Genomic DNA, 21,809 nt, shown 5'->3' on the forward strand with positions numbered 1-21,809 from the left:
GTGTATCCCAATTTCTGTGATAAGTAAAATTGGCTTCTAAGTGTGTGTGTGTGTGTGTGTGTGCTGTGCATATACCCTGGGCATGCATTAAATGTGCTATTTGTGAAGAGGATCAAACTGTGCTGAGAAGGTACAAACATCAGATGTACACAGTGGTTGAAAAATCAGTGATTGGTTTGGATTCCATGTGCATTTTATTTTGTAAGTAACTAAAGTCTCTGGCAAAAGGGTTGTGGTGATATGGTAAACCAAGGGGACCTGGTCAATGAAGGAGATTAAACCCCACTGTCTGCTTTGCCTTCTGGAGGGATACTTTTGTGTGAAGAAGTGGGAGCCCTCTCTGATTTTCAGCATGGCACCTCTAATTGTTGTTGAGTTGGCCCTTCATGTTTGTGGGTTTAACTTCTGTGGATTTGCTTATTCGCGGATTTGATTAATATGGTCTCACTGGGACTCTAGGTTGTTGGTAGCCCAACATCTGCTGGGATATGAACATAAAGTCTATTGGAGGAGCTAGAGCAGTGATTCTCAACCTGTGGGTCCCCAGATGTTTTGGCCTTCAACTCCCAGAAATCCTAACAGCTGATAAATTGACTAGGATTTCTGGGAGTTGTAGTCCAAAACACCTGGGAACCCACAGGTTGAGAACCACTGAGCTACAGATTCCTGGAAAGAATACTTCTCTAAGCATTTGTAGTTCCTCCAGATCAAGTCTATGGCCAACGTCTGGGAACATCAAAAACTGACAACATCTTGACAAAATGTAGACCTGTGATTTTAACATTACTCTTCTTTCCTTCTGCTGTATGATTTATATCTTTTGACACTTCAAGCATCACCAACAACTTTTACCTTTACAGAGTATCATTATATTTTTTCTTAACATTATAATTCAAACTGCTATATAATTTAAAATGTAATCTCTCCAGCCTCACTATTAGGCTCTCTCTCTCCTTCTCCCTCTCCCCTCTTCCCAGTTGGACCTACAGGCATTCCTTCAAGCTCTGCCTTGAAACCAATATCCCTCAGAAAATTAACTCCTTTGTCACAGCACTATTCAACAAAGTTGAGCAAAATAATACCATGTTTGTTAACAGAGTGTGTTAACATGGGCTTCTGTATCTATAAAACTGGTTGGGAGCGATACAGCACAAAAGGATGGTCACCAGGACCTAAAAGAGAACAAATCATTTGTTACATCAGCCTGGACCAGGAGACTCAAGAAAGGGGCCCATAATTTTCTTACACCAAAAGCTGTTTACTTTGTTAATATTCTTATACAGAGAAGGAAAAACTGTAAAATGTCATGTTATAGCATCAGGTAAAGGTTTTTCCCTGACATTAAGTCTAGTCATGTCCGACTCTGGGGTTGGTGCTCATCTCCATTTCTACCTCCAAGGTCATGTGGCCGGCATGACTGTATGGAATGTTGTTACCTTCCAGCCAGAGAAGCACCTATTGATCTACTCACATTTGCATGTTTTCAAACTGCTAGGTTGGCAGACGTTGGGGCAAACAGTTGGAGCTCCACCCGCTCCCCATATTTGACTCACCAACCTTTCTGTCAGCAAGTTCAGCAGCTCAGTGGTTTAACCCACTGTGCCACTGGGGGTTATCTTTACTGAAAATGCTTAATTGGGGATTGAAGGTCAACATGAATTTTTTGAAGTAGACCCACTTGTCCCTCAGGCCCAAAAGCAATCTTATTCCATTTTGTAAAATTTCACCTCTGTCATGTAAGTGGTATTCAAAACCAATATACATTTCTATCTTTAAAATGGATTTCATTGTATAGTTGTGGAGATACAGGATTCCTTGAAGACATTTGTTTCAGTGTGTCATATTTTTTTTTGCAAGAAACATTATTGAGATACAGGCTGAGCATCCCTTATATGAAATTCTGAATTCTGAAATATTCTCAGAATCCAATATTGTCCACATGGGTGGCTGATATCGTGACATCTTTGTTTTTTGGTCGTTCAGTTTGTATACACTCTATTATTCTTTAAAATATTGTGTGTAAAATTACCTTCAAGCTATATGTATAAAATATGTATGAAACACAGATCTCTTGTTCTCATCTCCAAGATACATTATTATGTGCATACAGTGTTCCCTCACTTATCATGGGGGACCACCCGCAATAAGTGAAAATCTGCGAAGTAGGGACGCTATATTAATTTTAATATTTATACATTATTTTAGTAGTTTTACACTATTTTAAGTCTTTATCAACCAATTGTGTGTTGATAAATTACCTCCTTCTCCTCCCGTTGCCACCTGGGCTCCTTTTCTCTCCCTTTGGCTTCTCCTTCCTCCCTTCCTTAGGCTGTAAATTGTAAATTTTTTATTGTTTATTAGTCTTTTAGAGTTTATTGTAAAACCACAAAACAGCGAATCCGCAAAAAGTGAACCGTGAAGTAGTGAGGGAACACTGTATATGTAAATACAAGTATTCCAAAATCCAAAACACTGGTCTCAAGCATTTCAAATAAGAAATACTCAATTTGTACTACTTTCTTCTTGGTATAAGATACTTGCATAGAAAAAAATGATTCTATTTTACAAATATTGACTGTAAAAATTTCAGCTTTTCTTTCTTTCTTGTGCCTCAAAAGCAATAAAAATAAAATGTGTGCTGTAAACATGATCTTAAGAACCAATAATTTCCACATTACAGTTTTCTATTGTCAATTTACATTTTGATGAAACATGTAAAAACCTTCTTCTGTAACTCTAGTTTGAAATGAGATAGTGATGTTTTAGGTTTTAATTTAGTTATTGGCTTTTATGTACTTTGAAGATGAAAGGAATGATCTCTGTGAGTTCACTGATATGTAATGATTATTTAAGGGTGTTTCCTGTTTAGTATGATAATAACCATATCCTGGGTTGAATTAAGCTTGAGGCTGAAAGGAATTAGTCCAGATTATTATTAGGAAACTAAGGAAAATTGGTCTCAGGTTTCTTATATTTCTCCCATTGCCCTGCAGCTGAGATTTTAAATAGAAAGTGTGTGACCCTTTGGAAATATTGATTTTGTGTTTCCTACTAAAACGCAGTCTGCTATAGCAATGCCTCACACCCTTGACCCACCAAGAAACAGCATTTTTTGGCTGATGAGATAGCTTGCAAGTTTGTGTATAGAATATGAACTTTAATTGGATGAAGATGTTTAAATGGATTTCTTTAGCATATAATTAATTGAGAAGTAACACTTTCTCATTAGAGAAAATGCTACAAAGCCGAGATAGAAGAGATTGTAAGAATAATATTATTTATAGATACGTTCTTGGGAACAAACTCAGATTATATTTCTCAGTGGTGATGCATTACAATACACTGTATGGAATTGTACCATTCTTGGTTGCTTATCCACCTTGTAGATGTTTATCTACCTTGGTGATGATTAATAATAGAAGGACCTCCATGAAAGACCACTATAGGGTTGAACCACTGGTTATTGGTTTGGGATCCCATTGTGGAGGTCTCACAAATGCAATTGCCATCCATGGTTATGAACCTTTATAACAGACTTGACATCCTGAAGAGGCATGCTCAGCATATTCATTTATCTAGAAATATCTTGCCAACCAGAAATAAAGTCATGCCAATATGTTGGGCATGAATAGAGCTTCACATTGTGTACTGCTCAAATGCTTCGAAAACAGGCTTTTTTGGTTGCTGAAGGCAAGAGTGAAGTCAGTGAATGACAACAAGAAAAGTAATACTATTGTCCCTGAACTGTATCTCCAAAATAGGTTCAGAACTTTGGATCGCTTCTTTACAGTTTGGATGAAAACCAAGGGCCCCATTAACCATTGAAGGTACCAACTTCCACTTGAAATTAATAGGACCAGTAATATGCACATCCTTCCTCTTCCTCATGCATTTCCTTCCCCTAGATAGGATGATAACTTTATATTATTAATCATCACCACTATACATAAGATTTTCATAATGAATAATTTGATGAACTGGACCATCAGTAAAGTGAGATGCAGTCTTCTTAATGTGGTACTTTCGGTTTCAAATTTATGGTAATCCTAGAGGCAACCTATTATGGGGTTTTTTGGGGGGGACACAATTTATTCAGAGGGAGCTTGCCCATTCATTCCTCTGAAGCTGAAAGAATATGACTTTCCCAGGGTCACCCAATGGGTTCCTGTAATGAGAGATTCAAGTCCTGGTCGTCATGTGTCTTAGTCCAACACTCAAAGAACTACTGTACACCAGTGGTTCTCAACCTGGGGTCCCCAGAAGTTTTGGGCTACAACTCTCAGAAATCCCAGCCAGTTTATCACCTGTTAGGGTTTCTGGGAGTTGAAGGTCAAAAACATCTGGGGACTTCAGTTTGAGAACCATGTTCAAATGTGGCCTTTGTCAGATCACATCAAGCATTAGATCCAGACTGTACCGACAAGTTTAGAATTTGACACGGACTGCTTTATGGCTAAAGTACGAGGTTTTTGTGGATGAATGGATCTGATTATTTGTTTTAAAATTGTTTTTTAAAATTTTATATTGTATTTAATAGTTTTAATCGATTTTATGTACTGTGTAATTTTGATCTTGTGTAGGCATTGAATTACTGCCATTGTTGTAAGCCGCCCTGAGTCCCTTCGGGTGAGAAGGGCAGGATAGAAATGTTGGAAATAAATAAATAAATAAAATTGGAAAATAAGTTTCCAAAAGTGTATAAAGAGACAACTCTTAAATTATAGAAGACAACCTAAGTACTAATCTACAGCTCTGCTGAGAAAAGAGAACTAGACGAATTATAGTTGAGCTACAGGGATCTCTTGGAGGTTACTTAGCACAAAAAAGAGAGATTAAAGAGCTAAACATGAGTATCAAATATTCCGAGAAGACTGAAGTTACTGGAAGAGCACAAACTCCTTCATCAGCAAGTGTGAGTTTTTTTTACACAGGCTTTATGCTGAAACGTTAAATCAAAACAATAAACCAAGTTCTCAAATCTGTGGTGGGATTAGCAATACCTTTGAGTCCTTTATCTAATGGCTTTTTAGGTCTTCATTACTGTCTAACATTCTTTCTATAGTTAATACTCTCCTCTCTTGTTTATTTAAAATAAAGTCTGGCTAAGATGAGGAACAAAATCTTTGATTATCTGGAAAATGGGTGTTTTGCTAAGCCTGGGATTTCTGGAGAATTACAGTCAGGGCCACCTGTGCGGAGTGTGTGTGTGTGCTCATATGTGTGTATGTGCTTGAATTTGTTTTTCTCAGTCATGTATATGGCAGAGGCAGAGATCGCGACAATGCAATAATTGGCAAATAATATAATCTGCCAATGCTTTACCCACAAATGTGGAGGGACAACATAGCATTACAACATATGTTACAACTTTGAATAGGATGCTCCCCTAATAAAATCATAACTTAAAATACTGCATGCCCTAGAACAGTAATTCTCAAAGTTTAGTTCTACAAATGTTTTTGACATCAAATCATTGTCCATCCTGGTTGTGACTTTTGGGAGATGAAATATAGAAACACTTAGAAGGCCAAAGACAGAGAAACAATGTCCCAGAACACATTAATTTGCTAGCTGACCAAAAGGTACCATATCTTTACACGTAAAGTTCTCACATTATTTATATCATTACAATAATTGGTTGCTGCTCAAAATGGGTTATCTGCCATTGGTATCATCATGGAAATAAATCCATAACTACATAAATACAAAAGCCATTATTGTTGAATATTCTTTCATCTGCACATTATTAGGTCAGGTTCGATATTGTTTTCTTCAAATGTGGGATTGCAATACTGGAATTCAAACCAGCTGACAAGAAACACATTGATAAATAGATCCGTCATTCTGTTAGGCTTATGCAAATGGTGTTGTCTTCAAATATGTGTATGGTACAACCATGTATCTATGGAATATGTTCCTGCACTGCACATGGATATGTGAAACTACAGATAATAGTGAACCTTACTGAAATGTGGTTCTCAACCTGGGGTCACCTGATGTTTTTGGCCTTCAATTCCCAGAAATCCTAACAGATGGTTAACTGGCTGAGATTTCTGGGAGTTGTAGGCCAAAAACATCGGGGGACCCCAGGTTGAGAACCACTGATTTAGAGAATGCCAAGAGAAGACATATTTTGTTGGATATGGGTAAACAAAACTGTGGATATCATCAGTCCCATGGATAATGGGAGTTGTAGAGCAGTGGTTCTCAGCCTGTGGGTGCCCAGATGTTTTGGACTTCAACTCCCAGAAATCCTAACAGCTGGTAAACTGGCTGGGATTTCTGGGAGTTGCAGGCCAAAACACCTGGGGATCCACAGGTTGAGAACCACTGTTGTAGAGTATTGTTGAAGGTCTACAAAGTCTACCCAGAATTTGCAATGATGGGAAAAAAGACTCTGTTTTGCTGAGTGAGTGAATGAATCAATGTCATTGTTAAGAAGCAGGCACTGGAATTTGCCAGCACTTGGAAATTAATATTTTTGATAGAAGGGCCATCATTGAAAAAAATTCTACCACTCCTACTTGAATTGCAAGAACTAATTCTTTATTTCTCCTAGGCATTCAACAGTCCCAAATAGAATTCCATCAAGTGCTTAGCTGTTGTTTAGTATGGAATTTCAAATCTCAGTTATGTTATGGTGAAGGGAAATGGATATGTGATCACAAAACCTTCAGGCATGCAATCTCATTTTCCTAGATAATTTGTAAATAAAATATTCTCTTAAAATTCTTTCCTTACCCAAATACCACACTGTTCTCCTTATTCCTGTTTAATGCTGTACCTCTTATTTCTCCCTGTCACCTGGCCACCTTGCCAAGGACTGAATAAAATGGTGTCGATGTGCAGGCTATTGCTTAGTCCTCTGTGCCAATAGAGTGTAATTAATGCAAGCAAGACAATTATCTCACTTTTTCTTGGAAATGCAGAGTTGGAAAGATTGGATCTCTCTCAGTCTAATACCATGAAGGGGAAGGGCTGTAGTATAGTGATAGTGCACACGCTTTGAATACAAAAGATCTCAAGTCCAACTTTGAGACTGAAAGGTAGAATTAGGAGACACTACTGAGCTATATAGTCATTTCTCTTAATTCGGCTCCATGTAACGGTGCTAGAGGTAGCAACCTTAGCATGCCTATACTCAGAAACAGCTTAGATGTAGCATGTATTTGTGTCATTTCCCATTCCTTGGTCTTTTTTTTTCAACAGTTAGTCCATCACCCATTTCTGGGAAAGGGAAAAGCTTGGATGGGAAAGCTTGGATGGGGAGGAGGAGGAAAGCACGGAGCCCCTCAGTATACTTTCTGGAGGCCCAAGGGCTCCATAGAGCACACTTTAAGAACCATTGAATTCAAGAAGTTGTAGTGCAAAAAGTACTTTTTTCAAGTTCTTCCTAAAGCATGTACTTTCCAACATGGGCAGTAATAAGCAATACTCTCCCAAGGTGCAACAGTCCTTGCTGCTTTCCTCTTTTGATAAAAAAGTGCCACAATAATATACACTCAGTTGAATTCACTGGCTCAAAAGATTTCCAATGTTCTCCTGAAGATAAGAAGACTTTGGAGCATTTTTGCAGGGCAAAACATGAGGTTTTGTTATGCAAAATGGAAAGTGCAATTAAAATAATGAACTATAAAAAACCAGAGGTAAGCTTTCTAATCAAGGGGTCTTCATTAAGTCTGGACCAGAACAAGTAGATTCAGAAAGTTTATGACACAGCTCACCAATGCTGAACTATTCCATAAGACAATCAAAAAGCTTGTGACTGTAGCAGGAAGGAGGAAAACAGCTTTGTCTTCACAATGTTTTCTGACTGTTTCTTTCCCTTCATTTCTCCTCCATCCTGAGTCCTCCCACCACTTTCTTCCAGGGAGGGGCAGGGAAAGCTAGTCTGTTATTTGTTCAATAAACTGGAAAGCCTTGTGTGCATTTTTTGCTGCCTCTTACTTAAAGTTCAGAGTTCCTGGTTTTGAGATGACAGCCCATCAATGAGATGATTGTCTGGACTTCCAGAATGGCCCATATTGTGCTGATGGAGTTCAGTTGTTGGGCTCTCAGCCCACAAGCAACAAGGCCCATTGTTTTTATTTATCATGTTTCATATCGTATAGAAAGACAAGAAGTAGGATTCTTCAAATCTATGATTCACTAGAGCTTTGAAAGGTTATTTTTTAAATTATAACTCTCAGATTTCCCCAGGTGGAATGACTGCTGGACCAAGGGTACATCTACACCATAGAATTAATGCAGTTTGACTCCACTTCAACCTCTATGTCCCAATGCTGTGGAATCATTGGGAGTTATAGTATGAACAGGCATCAGCACAATTTGTTAGAGAAAACTAAGTTCCTCATAAAACCCATTGCATTGAGACCTGGCAGTTTACGTGGCATCAAACTTCATTAATTCTTCAGTGGGGCTGCTCTCCAAAGGTAGTTGCGTTTTTATTTGTTGTGTATGGTTAACAAATCATTTCCAGATTTTCAGTTCAGCTTGCAAAAATCCCAACATCTAAACCAGTGCTTCTCAACCTGGGGTCCCCAGATGCTTTTGGCCTTTATTTCCCAGAAATCCTAACAGCTGATAATCTGGCTGGGATTTCTAGGAGTTGTACGCCAAAAACATCTGGGGAGCCCAGTTTGAGAACCACTGATCTAAACTGATCTCAGATATATACTCCACAGGTTCCTTTCTTTGGAAACATTCTTGCCTTGTGGTCTGGTACAAGCTTTGACGGGTTGAAAGAAAGTGACCTGTTTCTTATGTCCTATGAACAACTAGTGTTATCTTGCAAATCTGTTTTAGTTCCTTTTCACTGTTGTCTAGGTTTACATTGTTTGTAACTGATGGAGCCAGAAATGCAGCTCAGTAGCCTTGAAGTGCTTTGCAACCACCCTTTCTGTAATCCTTGGGAGGTAGCAAAACCAAGATGTTTATTGAGCCACAATGGGCGTTGGTGAGGAATGTAGCATTTATCTTTGTATGTCCATTGGCAATATTTCGTTTGCAGTTTCCGATGTCAACCAAAAATCATGTGCTGTAGTTGCTGTGATTATCCTAAAGTATAGAATATATAGCATTTCTGAAAATTATCTTTACAGTTTTCATTCTGTATATAACTGAAGTTGTAAAGATAATTTTTATATTATGATATAATTAACTGCATACCCTTTAATAGTCCTGATTTTGCAAGAATACTCATGTTTAATCCTCTTTCATTTCACCTTTCAACTGTTTTTAAAATCTCCAGCTTTCTTTCCTCTATCACCTCCCCCCCCCCCCCCCCCGGCTGCTTACTATCATTGGTATAAATTGAGTTCAAAATACAAAAGTAATTTTTACTCAACTTGTAGGAGAGGAGAGGTAGAATCCCTTCCATTCCTAGTAGGTTCAGGCTGCAGTTCCTCAAAGCTTGTCTTTCTTCCTTTTAAATAACTTTTATTTTTACCATACACTGATGTCACTTGGCTACATATTGATTGATTGATTGATTTGATTTATGTCCTGTCTTTCTCTCAGAATAGAATTCAAGGTGGCGTACAATATTTTAAAAAGATACCAGTAAACAATTGTTTTATAAAAGATTAAAAAAGAAATTCATTATGCTAAAATATTTAAAACATTTTAAACATATTTTCAATAAAAGATTAGAACATTAAAAATTAAAAAGAATAGCTTATTAGTTACACATATGTATGCAGTAAAAGGTAAGTGTTTGCTGTGTTGTCGAAAGCTTTCATGGTTGGGATCACAGGGTTGTTGTGTGTTTTCTGGGCTGTATGGCCATGTTCCAGAAGTATTCTCCCCTGACGTTTTGCCCACATCTATGTCAGGCATTCTCAGAGGTTGTGAGATATATGATATACCTCACAACCTCTGAGGATGCCTGACATAGATGTGGGCAAAATGTCAGGAGAGAATACTTCTGGAACATGGCCATACAGCACGGAAAACACACAACAACCCTATAAATGATTTCCCCTGACATCAAGTCCAGTCATGTCCAACTCTGGGGTTTGGTGCTCATCTCTATTTCTAAGCTGAAGAGACGGCATTGTCCGTAGACACTTCCAAGGTCATGTGGCCAGCATGACTTATGGAACGTTATTACCTTCCTGCTGTAGCGGTACCTATTGATCTACTCACATTTGCATGTTTTCAAACTGCTAGGTTGGCAGAAGTTAGGGCAAACCATTAGAGCTCAACCCGCTCCCCAGATTCAAACCGCCAACCTTCCGGTCAGCAAGTTCAGCAGCTCTGTGGTTTACTCAATAATTAAAGATTCAAGATCCAGAAGTCTGTCTAAATAAAGACGTGTCCCAGTTTTCATCTGAAATGTTGGAGGGCATGAAAATGTAATCAAACTTTTTGAAAAATGGAGTCCAAATAACCAATAGTGCTTGCCTTTGGTTATTGCAACTGATTATTTATCAACTCACCTATCCTTTTTAACTCTAGATAGGACTCCCTACCTCACAAACAGCCCTGAGAGCTCAGCTACTCTAGTCTTAGCAGATATTCCTCTAACATTTGTTTTAGAATGTATCTCAGGTTTTCAGTACCCAGAAAGGAAAAACAACTGAGACAGATGGTAGAATCCTTTTTTGAGAGATGTTCTAGCCATAAGCACTCAGAGCTGTGGTTCTCAACCTGTGGGTCCCCAGATGTTTTGACCTTCAACTCCCAGAAGTCCTAACAGCTGGTAAACTGGCTGGGATCCAAAACACCTGGAGGGTCTGGAACCATTATACAAGGTGTACCAAAGAGATAGACCTGATTTGAAACTGCTATATCTCTGCAACCATGAATGAATGAACCTCTTACCAGTTTAACTGCTTGTGCACAGAGTTTCAAAGGATTATCTCTACAATCTCCACGTTCACAAACACTTGCTAGCTTAGTGTTGTGACTGCGCCTTCGGGGATTATGGTTGATGGTGATGGGATTCGAAGAGGAAGAAAAAACCCTCGTGATGAGGGTTCACTGGAGAAGTTGCGCAGGAAGCGACTTAGAGAGCTTAATGGGGGATCTTCTGAGGAAGATTCAGATGGGGAGTTTGGGGAAATGGATGCTGAGGAACAGGTGGTGGCTGGGGAAGTGAGCACTGAATGGGCACAGCCACCGGAGATGTCTGGGGATTTGGGGCCTATGGATACTGCTGAACCTGGGGTTTCTGCAGGAGCAGATCCCATTTGGGATGCTTGGAGAAGGGAGGATGGTTCTTTAAGTGTTCATGGGGCTAAGTGTGGGCAGGATGATTGGGACTCCGACGAACTGTTAGGCACTCCTGATCCACAAGCCCTAGCTGTGTGGAGTTCGGACTCTGAGTAGATTTGGGACACCTGGTGTTTGGGTGTGAGTGTTTGGTCACCCAAGAGGAAGGGGAATAAAATGGGAATGTTTGGCCACTGCACTTTGCGTGTGGCAAGGTGTTGCTGAGGCGCCATTGGGATCTCTGTGCTTTCGTGAAGACTGGACTTGGACTGTGATTCGGATCTGCTGATACCATCGTTGCTTGGCTCTTTGTGCCTTTTCGTGGACCTGGTTTGGATGACTGCACCCTCTTCGGACTCTGGATTGGAATTTGACCTGGCTTCTGTCTTCGCCCTCTGACTGATGACTACTCCCGGCTTCTGACTACAGGTTTGCCCTTCGGAATTTGCTGCTGCCTCCTGACCTGACCTTGGATTCTCCTGACGACGGCTATTCATCATCCCTTTGAAGCTCTCGGCTTTATCTGCACCGTGGAAGCAGTTTACTGCATTTCTAGTTTGTTTTGTTTTCAAACCAGTTTGGTGTTTTTCTTTTGGGAACTGTCCCTTTAAATCCGCAGAGCCGGCTGGCTGTTTCAGAAACGGTTTGGAGCCAAAAGAGGCTTTTGCACTTTCAGTTATACTTTGCACCTTTGAGAAGGTTTCAAGTCTTTGTTTATTTTGCATATTTTCTAGCAGTCAACTCAATTTGTTCTCTAAAGCTGAACTGAAGCGTCTTTTAGTTTTTATTGAATGCCAGCGTGGAAAAATAGCTTGGCTTGTTTTTGAGTTATATTTTTGTCCGAACTACTCTTGAAACACTGGTAGTGAAGTGTTTCAAGGACACCCTCTGTGTTTATGTTACTTTTGGCTTATCTTCTGAATAAACTCTGTTTTGTTTGTTAACTGGCGTCTGACTCTTGACACTTAGTCAAGTTGGTGGTCATGCAACCTAATGAGGTATTCTCCATTTATGGGGTTATTTTTTAGATTTGTCTCTGGCTTAACATTGTTAATAAAACTTGATAACTTAAAACTATTTGTAACTTTTTGCCATTGTGAAATACACTGCTTTGAAACTGGCTCTGTCATTTTGAAACAACCCTGTACTGTATTAGAAATAAGACTTTCCTAGCTTCAAACATTTAAAGAAAGCTCAAAATCGGGGGAGAGAAAAGAGGGATTGTATGGAGCCATGTTCCCCCCGCACAACCACAGTCAGGTTGTATTTAAAGTGGCCTTCTTAAAACCAGTTCCCTCCAGAAATTTTGACTTACAGTTCCCTTCAATCCCAGCTTGAGATGCCACTAGTTGTAACTGATGAAAATAATGTGCCATAAAAGGTGAATGAAGCCAGGTTGGAAAAAGTTTGTCTAAAGATTGTGATGGTGCAGCAAGCAAGAGTCTGCCTGCCCATTACACAATCCGTGCTTTAGACATCAAGGAACTTCCAGCCCAGGAGCCAAATCTGGGTGTCAGTTATTGTCTCCAGTCAGTGGTCAACAGTAAGAACTCCTTAGAAGTGAATGGTAGAGTGCAGGCAGGAAAGGTGTTGCATAAATTTGAGCTGCGCTTCGCAACTAGCAAAGCTGCTGCATTGGAATTTACTGTTGCACTAGAGCCCTGAAACACCTTTTTGCCTCAAACCACAATCTGTTCATGTAATCCAGTAAATAAAAGTTTATTAAGAGAAGAGTATGTATATAAATAAGCAAATCTAAAAAAAAAAAAGGAGAATCGAAGTTCAAAAAGTTATTTCCAAGATAGTCAAGATTCCAAAATACAGTCTCAAGAGTCAATTCACAGATATATCCATAGCCATGATAGCATGAATCCAAGGCAGACAACCTATGTCACATATGAAACTAGAAACAGGAACAAACTTAAAAACTGGAATACATGAATCCAAAAATGTAAGACCAGGAGCCAAAAACTGTTCACCTAAATACAACGTTTAAGTAGAAAACCACTTAAAAGGCCTCAATCCCTCCCATGACATTATTCCTCACACACCTGCTTTTCCTCTCCTTGTCTCTAAGACTCTGGGGTAAGTGAGCCTGTCTCTTTTACGCTCTGTCTTCAAAGTTCCAAGCACCTTGATCTGGACAAACATTAGTCTCCCACATTTCTCTCAGCCTGCACTTCTGGCAGATTCTCATGAAAACTGATATTGCTTTCTCCAGTGTCATGGTAACTGCCAGGAGATTCCAAAACAACTCTCAACAGGCCACTTCTATTCTCCTCTGGGCCCTCCAAATCTATCCCAGCATCCCCTTCCTCATGTTCTAAGCACTCAGAATCTGACCAGGCTACAACATTTACTCCTCAGAAAAGATGTCTAGTGATATGAAAAGATCCATACTTGCAAAAATTCCAGCCCCTCTGCCCCCATCTGCTATCCACTTGGCATTTCCTTCTTCCTTAGCCCTGTTCCTTTCTGAAATACACATTACAAGAACTTTCCCAAATTGAAATTTAATCTTTTAGTCAAAACAGATTCCCCACCCGGCTGTACCTGCTGCCATGAATTCTCAGGCTGTAAATCAAATACAGTACTTAAAGTCAAGGGAGTACTTGACTGGCTATATTATTTATTCAAAATGATTGCATTTCTAAATAGATGGTCCCCATGTAGATTCCTGTACTGACTGTTTGGTTTTCCAAACATCAGGATATTCATATTTTATTGCCACTCAGTCTATTTGGAAGCAGATTGTCTGTCCTTGTTAATGGGTTTTTGAATCACTTAAGTAGGTAGTGAGGCAAACGCCAGCATTAAACTGATTCAGACCTTAACAGAGTCCAACAATTTCATCGTGCTCTCTCTCTCTCTCTCTCTCTCTCTCTCTCTCTCTCTCTCTCTCTCTCTCTCTCTCTCTCTCTCTCTCTCTTGGAGGAAAGCCCAGGTGCTGTTTTGTTTCAGATGTTTGTGGTAAAAGTAGAGACTCAAAATGTGCCTCTTAAATACCACATTTAATATTAATTTGCTGCATCATTTAAACTAAGTAGTCCCACAGCCAAGAATAATAACTATAAACAAATAAATAAAATAACAAATGACTGTTTTTCACATTCTCAAATGCGTTGACTTTTTCATATGTTCAAAAACTAAAAAGAATTAGACACATCACATGATGCCAAGAGAGATTTTCATTGAGCTTGGGGGGAAAATACTTTTGGGACTATAACTCTCAGCATCCGCCCAGTCAACAAGGCCATTATCCATACTGGGTGTAGGATTCTGAGTTTTGTAGTCCAAAATAACTAACTTTTCCAAACTCTGTTTTTTTTTTTAGTCTCATTTGTGACGGGGGTCTCTGATTTCACAAATGTTGAGCTCACGTGAGATGAAGCTTCTTTCTATAGCAGATAAATCACCAATGTTTTAGCACCTTCTTCACTATAGTCTGGGGTAGGTGGGTGGCGCATGGGAAGCAGTCTGCATGTGTTTTGTTCCTTTTGGAAGAGCCAGCCTCCTGACAAAAGCACCCAGCTGTTTCAGTTGCCCTTATGAACACATCTGTTTCTTTTCACAGTTGGAGAGAATAGCATTCGCCTGCTGTCATTACAGTTGACGTTCCTTTTCCTATAGGCAGTTGACCCTTCTCAGCCTTTAATGCTGGGCCTGGCAGAAAGAGCTGGGAAATCTAGAGCAGCATTCCCACCGTTCTTCAGCAACATGAACACTTTACTTTAACTCATCACCGTGTGATCAGCTGGTCTTTTGATTTTTTTTTTTCTTGTAGCAAAGAATAAACGCACAGCTAGAAGTTGAGTGCTTTCCTTCAAAGCAATCTGCTTGGAAAATGGATGGTGTCAGCTTAGAAAATTTTGACTGATGTTGCGGAGATGCATGGGGAGCGTGAAAGGTGGCTGTGATGGCAAAGGAACTGTCGTTAGCATTCATTGTTTGATGTGGATGATTCATAGGTGCCTTTTTACACTCCATTTACAGCCTTCTAACTCACACTCAGCTTCTATCAAAGTTCTGTTTGAGGACAAACATCTTCCAGAATCCCCTAGGTCATATTACCTTGCTAGTTCAGTGATTCTGGGAATTGTCCCTGGATCTTCCAAGCTCTAAACAGCAGCCCTTGTTCCTTGCAGAGACTTCATGTTACAAGCCAATAGGTTACAATGTAAAAGAGTTGGGTTAGATCAGAATTAGGCAAACCAAGAATGGGCAACTTGGAAGTCCCTGAACAGACTGAGAAGCGGAGTTGGCAGATCAAAAGACAACCTGGCAAGGTGGCACTACCTGGAGGAATCCTCCACCTTGTGTGACTGTGGAGCAGAACAAACAACTCCGCATATGTATGCTTGCCCACAATGCCCTGCCTCATGCACAGAGGAGGAGTTGTTCAAAGCCACAGACAATGCGGTTGCTGTTGCCCACTTTTGGTCTAAAACTATTTAGCTGCTTGTGATTTCCTTTATTTTATCACTTTTAAACTTATTTATTATGCAGTGCTTTTGACACGAAATAAAATAAGTCTGAGTTCAAATCTCTGCTCAGCTACACTCCTCACTCAGTGGTTTTGGACCAATTGCTCTTTCTCAGCCTAACTTACCATGCAGGGCTCCTTGTTGCACAAAACCAGGTGGGACAAGCCATGGCTGATAGTGAATGAGAGACTCCCTCCTGGGCGACGTGGAAGGCGCTGAACAGACTGCACTCTGGCACCACAAGATGCAGAGCCAACCTTAAGAAATGGGGCCACAAGTAGAGTCCACGACATGAGAGTGTGGAGATGAGGAAACCACAAACCACCTGTTACAATGCAACCTGAGCCCTGCCACATGCACAATGGAGGACCTTCTTATAGCAACACCAGAGGCATTCCAAGTGTGGTCAAAGGACATTTAGCATAATGCAAAGTTTTTTAAACTTTGTGTTTTTAAATACATTACAACTGTACCCTTGGGTCTCTTCTGACACGATAAATAAATAAATAGGTGGGACATGTACGAAAGCTTGCAATTTTTTGATGAGTTGCATGGTTAAATGTTATACACAAAGAACACTGAAATTGACATAGCTTTGAGGGAAAGATAATGGTACAGGGAAAGAGGGTTGATGCACTGCTTTGTTTGGCTCTGATATTTTCTCGAAAACATCTTACCCTGATATTTGGAGAACTCCATCGTTCTGCCTCCAGTTCTATTATCACTTTCTTTTCATCAAATGTTGCACCCAATGTGTTCTGAAGAATGCTGTTCCCACTTGAAAGTCATTGTGTTTTAATGGTGTAAGTGATGACTTTGGAAACCAGAGTTCCAATCCCTTCTTAGCCATGGAAACCCACTGGGTGACTTTGGACAAATCACACTCTCCCAGCCTCAGAGCAAGGCAAAGGCAAATTTTTCTTTAAAGAAACTTTGCCAAGAAAACCTTATGAAAGGTTCATTAGAAGTTGGAAATGACATGAGGACACATAGAAACAGCAACAACTGTTTCTTCCCTTCCCTTCAAATCTATATCAGAGACTGGAGAAAACATGGTAGAATTAATGCAGTTTGATATACTTTAACTGCCATGGCTCAATGCTATGGGATCCTGGGATTTGTAGTTTGGTGAAACACCAGCAGTCTTTGGCAGAGACATTTAAAGACCTTGTAAAACTACAACTCATTGAGCCATGACAGTTAAAGTGGTTAACACGGTGTCCAGTTGCATTTATTCTAGTCTAGATATACCCTTTAACAGAACCAGTATATTGGCTTTCTAGTGCAATGGTTAGAGTGTTCCATTGCAATTTGGGAGATCCAGTTTCAGTTCTTCTCTGAATCATGAAACTCACTGTATAATCTTGGGTCAATCTCTCTCTCTCTCAGCTTCACCTCACAATTTCTGTGATTATAAAGTGGAGAGGAGAATCATATATGTAATATTGGGCAAACTTATTGGAAAAAAGGTGGGATGCCAATGTTAAAGAATAGAATGACCTTTCATACTTTGCCAGATTTTCATGCTCTGAGGGAATCTAAGTTGTTTCTTCCTGCCTTTTGCAGTGACTTGAGCATTTTGAAATATGTCCCGTTTTGCCTGGGGATTTCATTGAATACTCCCTGTTTCTGCTTCCCTTGTGACATTTTATAGGCAGGAAGTTATTGTCCTGGTGTATGTAGAAAGGAAAGTACAATGGCAAATATACCCAGAGCTTTGTACTTTCCATCAATTGACATTAATACTTTTGTTTCTTTTCTTTTTTCTTTTTCTTTTTACAAATGATGTTGTATTCTTTTTCAGGAACTTATTTAAAACGTATACATACCAGCATACACTTATCCAAGTTTTTGGAAACATTTCTTTTTGGACAACAACCCGTAATATCTCCTATCCATTGTGACTACTGACCATGTTCGTTTGGGGATTCTGAGAGTTGCATCGAAAAGAGTAACTTCTCTGAGATCTTCCACGTGCTCTTTTGGAGCAGTATGAAGTGATGAAAAGTTTAAATATAGGGTTAAGAACATTCCTTACCTCTTGTAGGGATGCTTTTGAAGACAGTTCAGAAGCTGCAACTGGTTCAGAGATTGGCAGCCAATTTACTAACTGGAGCGCCATACAGGAAGTGGACAATTCCTATGTTACGGCATCTCCATTGACTGTCAATCTGCTTCCGGACTAAATACAAAGTGCTGGTCGTTACTTATAAAGCTCTAACCAGTAGTTCTCAACCTAAGATCCCCAGATGTTTTTGGCCTACAACTTCCAGAAATCCCAGCCAGTTTAGCAGCTGTTAAAATTTCTGGAAGTTGGAGGCTAGAAACATCTGGGGGCCCCAAGTTGAGAACCACTGCCGTAAACTGTTCGAGCCCAGATTATTTAAAAGATCGCATCTCTGTATACAAACCAACTCTAGTGCTATTGTCTGCTGAGGAGACCCTCCTCTCGGTCTCACCCATGTCTCAAGCACGGCTGGTGGGAACGGGTGAAAGGGCCTTCCCTGTTATCGCTCCCCATCTCTGGAACTCTTTCCCTAAAAAATTAAAAATGGCTTCCTCTCTCCTCTCCTTTAACAAGCTTTTAAAAACACATCTATGCATGTTAGCTTATGGAGAAGAGGAGGATTAAGTATACCTATATGCACCCTCACCTAGCTTCTAAACATTTACCTTGTTAATCTACTGTTCACCATCTTCCCTCCAACAATTTTAGTCAAATTTTAGAGATTTTAGTGAGATTTTAATATGTTTGTAACTACAGTAGAGTCCCAGTTATCCGAGATAAAGGGGCGGGCCCAATCTCAGATAATCAAACTGCTTGGATAATAGGGAGGCCCTATTATCCAAGCAGCAGCACTCATGGGGTGCTTCCCAAGGGGCGAGGGCTCGCCGAGGGATGTCTCCCTGGATTTCCCTCGGCCAGGCCCTTGCTGGAGGAAAAGTTTCCTCCAGCAAGGCCCTGGCCAAGGAAAACCCGTGGCACGCTCCTTGCTGGAGCAAACCCTCCTCCTCCTTGCTGGAGCAAGGGCCTGTCCCTCCAAGAAATGCGGAGCGCGCCCCGGATCTCCCTTGGCCAGGTTCTTGCTGGAGGAAAGAGTTTCCTCCAGCAATGGCCTGGCTGAGGAAAACCCACGGCATGCTCCTCGTTTCTCGGAGCGTGCCGTGGGTTTTCCTCGGCCAGGCCATTGCTGGAGTCAACTCTTTCCTCCAACAAGGGCCTGACCGAGGGAGATCCGGGGAGATATCCCTCAACAAAGGCTCGCCCCGTGGGAAGCACCCCACGAGCGCTGCTGCCTAGCAGCACTCATGGGGTGCTTCCCAAAGGGCAAGGGATTGGCCCAGGGAAGCACCCCACGAGCGCTGCTGCAGCAGCGTTCGTGGGGTGCTTCCGGGACACTTCCTCTCCCTCTTTTTCTGTCGAGCTCCCTTCACTCGAGAGAAGGAGAGGGAGAGGGAGAGGCGACCCGGCAGCGCCTCAGATAATACGAAGGCTCGGTTAACCGGAACTCGGTCAACTGGGACTCTACTGTATATGGATTGTGTTATGTCTTGTTTATTTAAGTTGTTTTTATAATTTTTACTGAGTTTTTCTATAACTTGTTTATATATTACTGTCAGCATTGAATGTTTGCCACTGTGTTTATTTTGTTGTAAGCCACCCTGAGTCCCTTCAGGGAGATAGGATGGGCTATAAATAAAGTTTTCATTTGTCATAACAGTTCTCTTTTGCAAAATTAAACTAGGTCCACTGAGTGTGTGACATGATCATAATTCCCTGGATAGTTTCTGAATAAGTATTTTTAATGTCAGGGTTGTTGTGTGTTTTCCGGGCTGTATGGCCATGTTCCAAAAGTATTCTGGAATACTTCTAGAACATGGCCATACAGCCCGGAAAACACACAACAGCCCTGTGATTCCAGCCATGAAAGCCTTCGACAACACTTTTTAATGTCCTTAAAGTGTAGGCCATCATAATGAAGGCTTGATGAAATCTCATCCAGATAGCAAAGAACCACTGGAGGACTGACTACAGCATACTGATCTGAATGAGCTTTCGAGTTATGTTTAACCAAGCCTCCCTATTATTATAAGCTCCAGTGAGATCAGGAAAAACAAAAAATTGTGCCAAACTTTGAAGTGCAAAAGTTTCCCTCCATGTGTTTCACATATTTCATAATAAATATGCCATTTTGATGTTTGTACATCAAAATGTTTCAGTTACTGTTGGCTGAGATTTTGGCATGCAGTAAAGAAATGTATGGAACATCTCCTATGTTTCCTGTTATCAGTTCAACACTTGGGTCAGATTTTTCAAAGCAAGTCCATTTTTATGCTAACTTAAAACTGGGAAACACACTGGTGCTGAAAGCACCAATTTTGGTTTCACATGGGGATTTCAATCTAAATTCTAAGAGTGTGGTTCAGTGTTGGACAAGAAGGTTAGGTGACCACATTTAAATCTCCACTCAGATGTGGTGGAAACCCACTGAATGATCTTGTGCAAATCATACATTTCCAGCCCAAGAAGACAGAACTGGCAAACTTTATTTGAACAAATCTTGCAAAAATGTGATAAGTCAAGCAACACACATATTTAAATGTTATAAACTTGAAGAGTAAAAAATTCTAGTTTATTTAAAGCTCTGTGAAAATTGTTATTATATCAGTGATGGGAGCATAGAAAAATTTACAAATCTCTTTTCTATCTGTTTCAGCTCTGGAACAGCTGCTCACAGAACTTGAAGATTTTTTGAAGATACTGGATAAGGAAAACCTCAGCAGCACAGCTATAGTGAAAAAGAGTTTCCTTGCAGACCTCCTTCGTCTGTGTACAAAATCAAATGGTAAGTACTACTATGTACAGAGAATTGTTTTCTGTAAACATGATGTTACCTTTTGGCTTCACTATTTGGAGCAGCAGGTTGCTGACGTCCATATGGACCTAATTTCCACCACCTTTGAATCTTATCTAAGGTGTCTCCAATTCGATGGAAAGACAACCAAACTATCATTGTTCTCTCCTTTACTCTCTTTTTCCTGGCAAGAAAAGACCTGATTTATTCAAACTATTAACTTTTACTTGGCCATTGGAGGAGGTTTCTTAATTGTCCTGAACTGTAATGTTATTGTTCTTCTATTGTATTCATTTTTCTAACTGTTTTCAACCCATATTTTAATATACCTATATACTCGAGTATAAGCTGACTTTAATATAAGCCAAGACACCTAATTTTATCACAAAAACTAGGAAAACTTATTAAGTCAAGTGTGGAAAATGCAGGAGCTACTGGTAAATTTCAAAAATAAAAACAGATACCAATAAAATGACATTAATTCAGGCATCAGTAGGTTAAATGTTTTTGAACATTTACATAAAACTGTAATTTAAGATAAGACTGTCCAACTCTGATTACCTATAAACTCGAGAATAAGCCGACTCAAATATATGCCAAGGCTTTTTCAGTCCTAAAAAGGGCTGTAATACTTGGCTTATATTTGAGTATATACAGTAGATGCTTATTTAATTACTTTTTACCTTATGTATGATCAGTTGTTTTAACTTTGCTGGTATTGAATGTAGTCAAGTTGATTTGGACATATGGAAACCCCTTGAATGAGAGGCCTCCCTGACTTCAGGTCTTTCAGATTCAGGACTATGGGTTCCTTGATTTGAGTCTATCCATCAGTAAAACAACCTTCCTCTTTTTCTAACACAGTGGTTCTCAACCTGTGAGTCCCCAGCTGTTTTGGCTTACAACTCCCAGAAATCCCAGCCAGTTTACTAGCTGTTGGGATTTCTGGGAGTTGAAAGTCAAAACATCTGGGGACCCACAGGTTGAGAACCAATGCCCTAACACAGGGGTCCCCAAACTTTTTAAACAGGGGGCCAGTTCACGGTCCCTCAGACTGTTGGAGGGCCGGACTATAGTTTTTTAAAAAAACAAACAAACTATGAACAAATTCCCATGCACACTGCACATATTTTGAAACAAAAAAACTAAATGGGAACAAATACAGCCTTAATGTTAATAATAATCATCATCATCATCATCATAAATATAATAAAGATGGTTGGAAGAGACCCCTTGGGCCATTTGGTCCAACCCC

At 40.0% G+C, this 21,809-nt stretch overlaps 1 protein-coding gene across 2 annotated transcripts in view; it reads left to right on the forward strand.

The window, feature by feature from the left end:
- afap1l2 (actin filament associated protein 1 like 2) overlaps positions 1 to 21,809 on the forward strand; it is a 166,118-nt gene that overhangs the window by 72,603 nt on the left and 71,706 nt on the right. For both annotated transcript variants that reach the window (XM_062975692.1, XM_062975693.1), the window contains one exon: positions 20,417 to 20,545. In XM_062975692.1, the coding sequence (XP_062831762.1) occupies positions 20,417 to 20,545 (129 nt within the window). The remainder of the gene's footprint in view (positions 1 to 20,416; positions 20,546 to 21,809) is intronic.

This window comes from Anolis carolinensis, chromosome 3 (genome assembly GCF_035594765.1).
Source record: "Anolis carolinensis isolate JA03-04 chromosome 3, rAnoCar3.1.pri, whole genome shotgun sequence".
Lineage (NCBI taxonomy): Eukaryota > Metazoa > Chordata > Lepidosauria > Squamata > Dactyloidae > Anolis > Anolis carolinensis.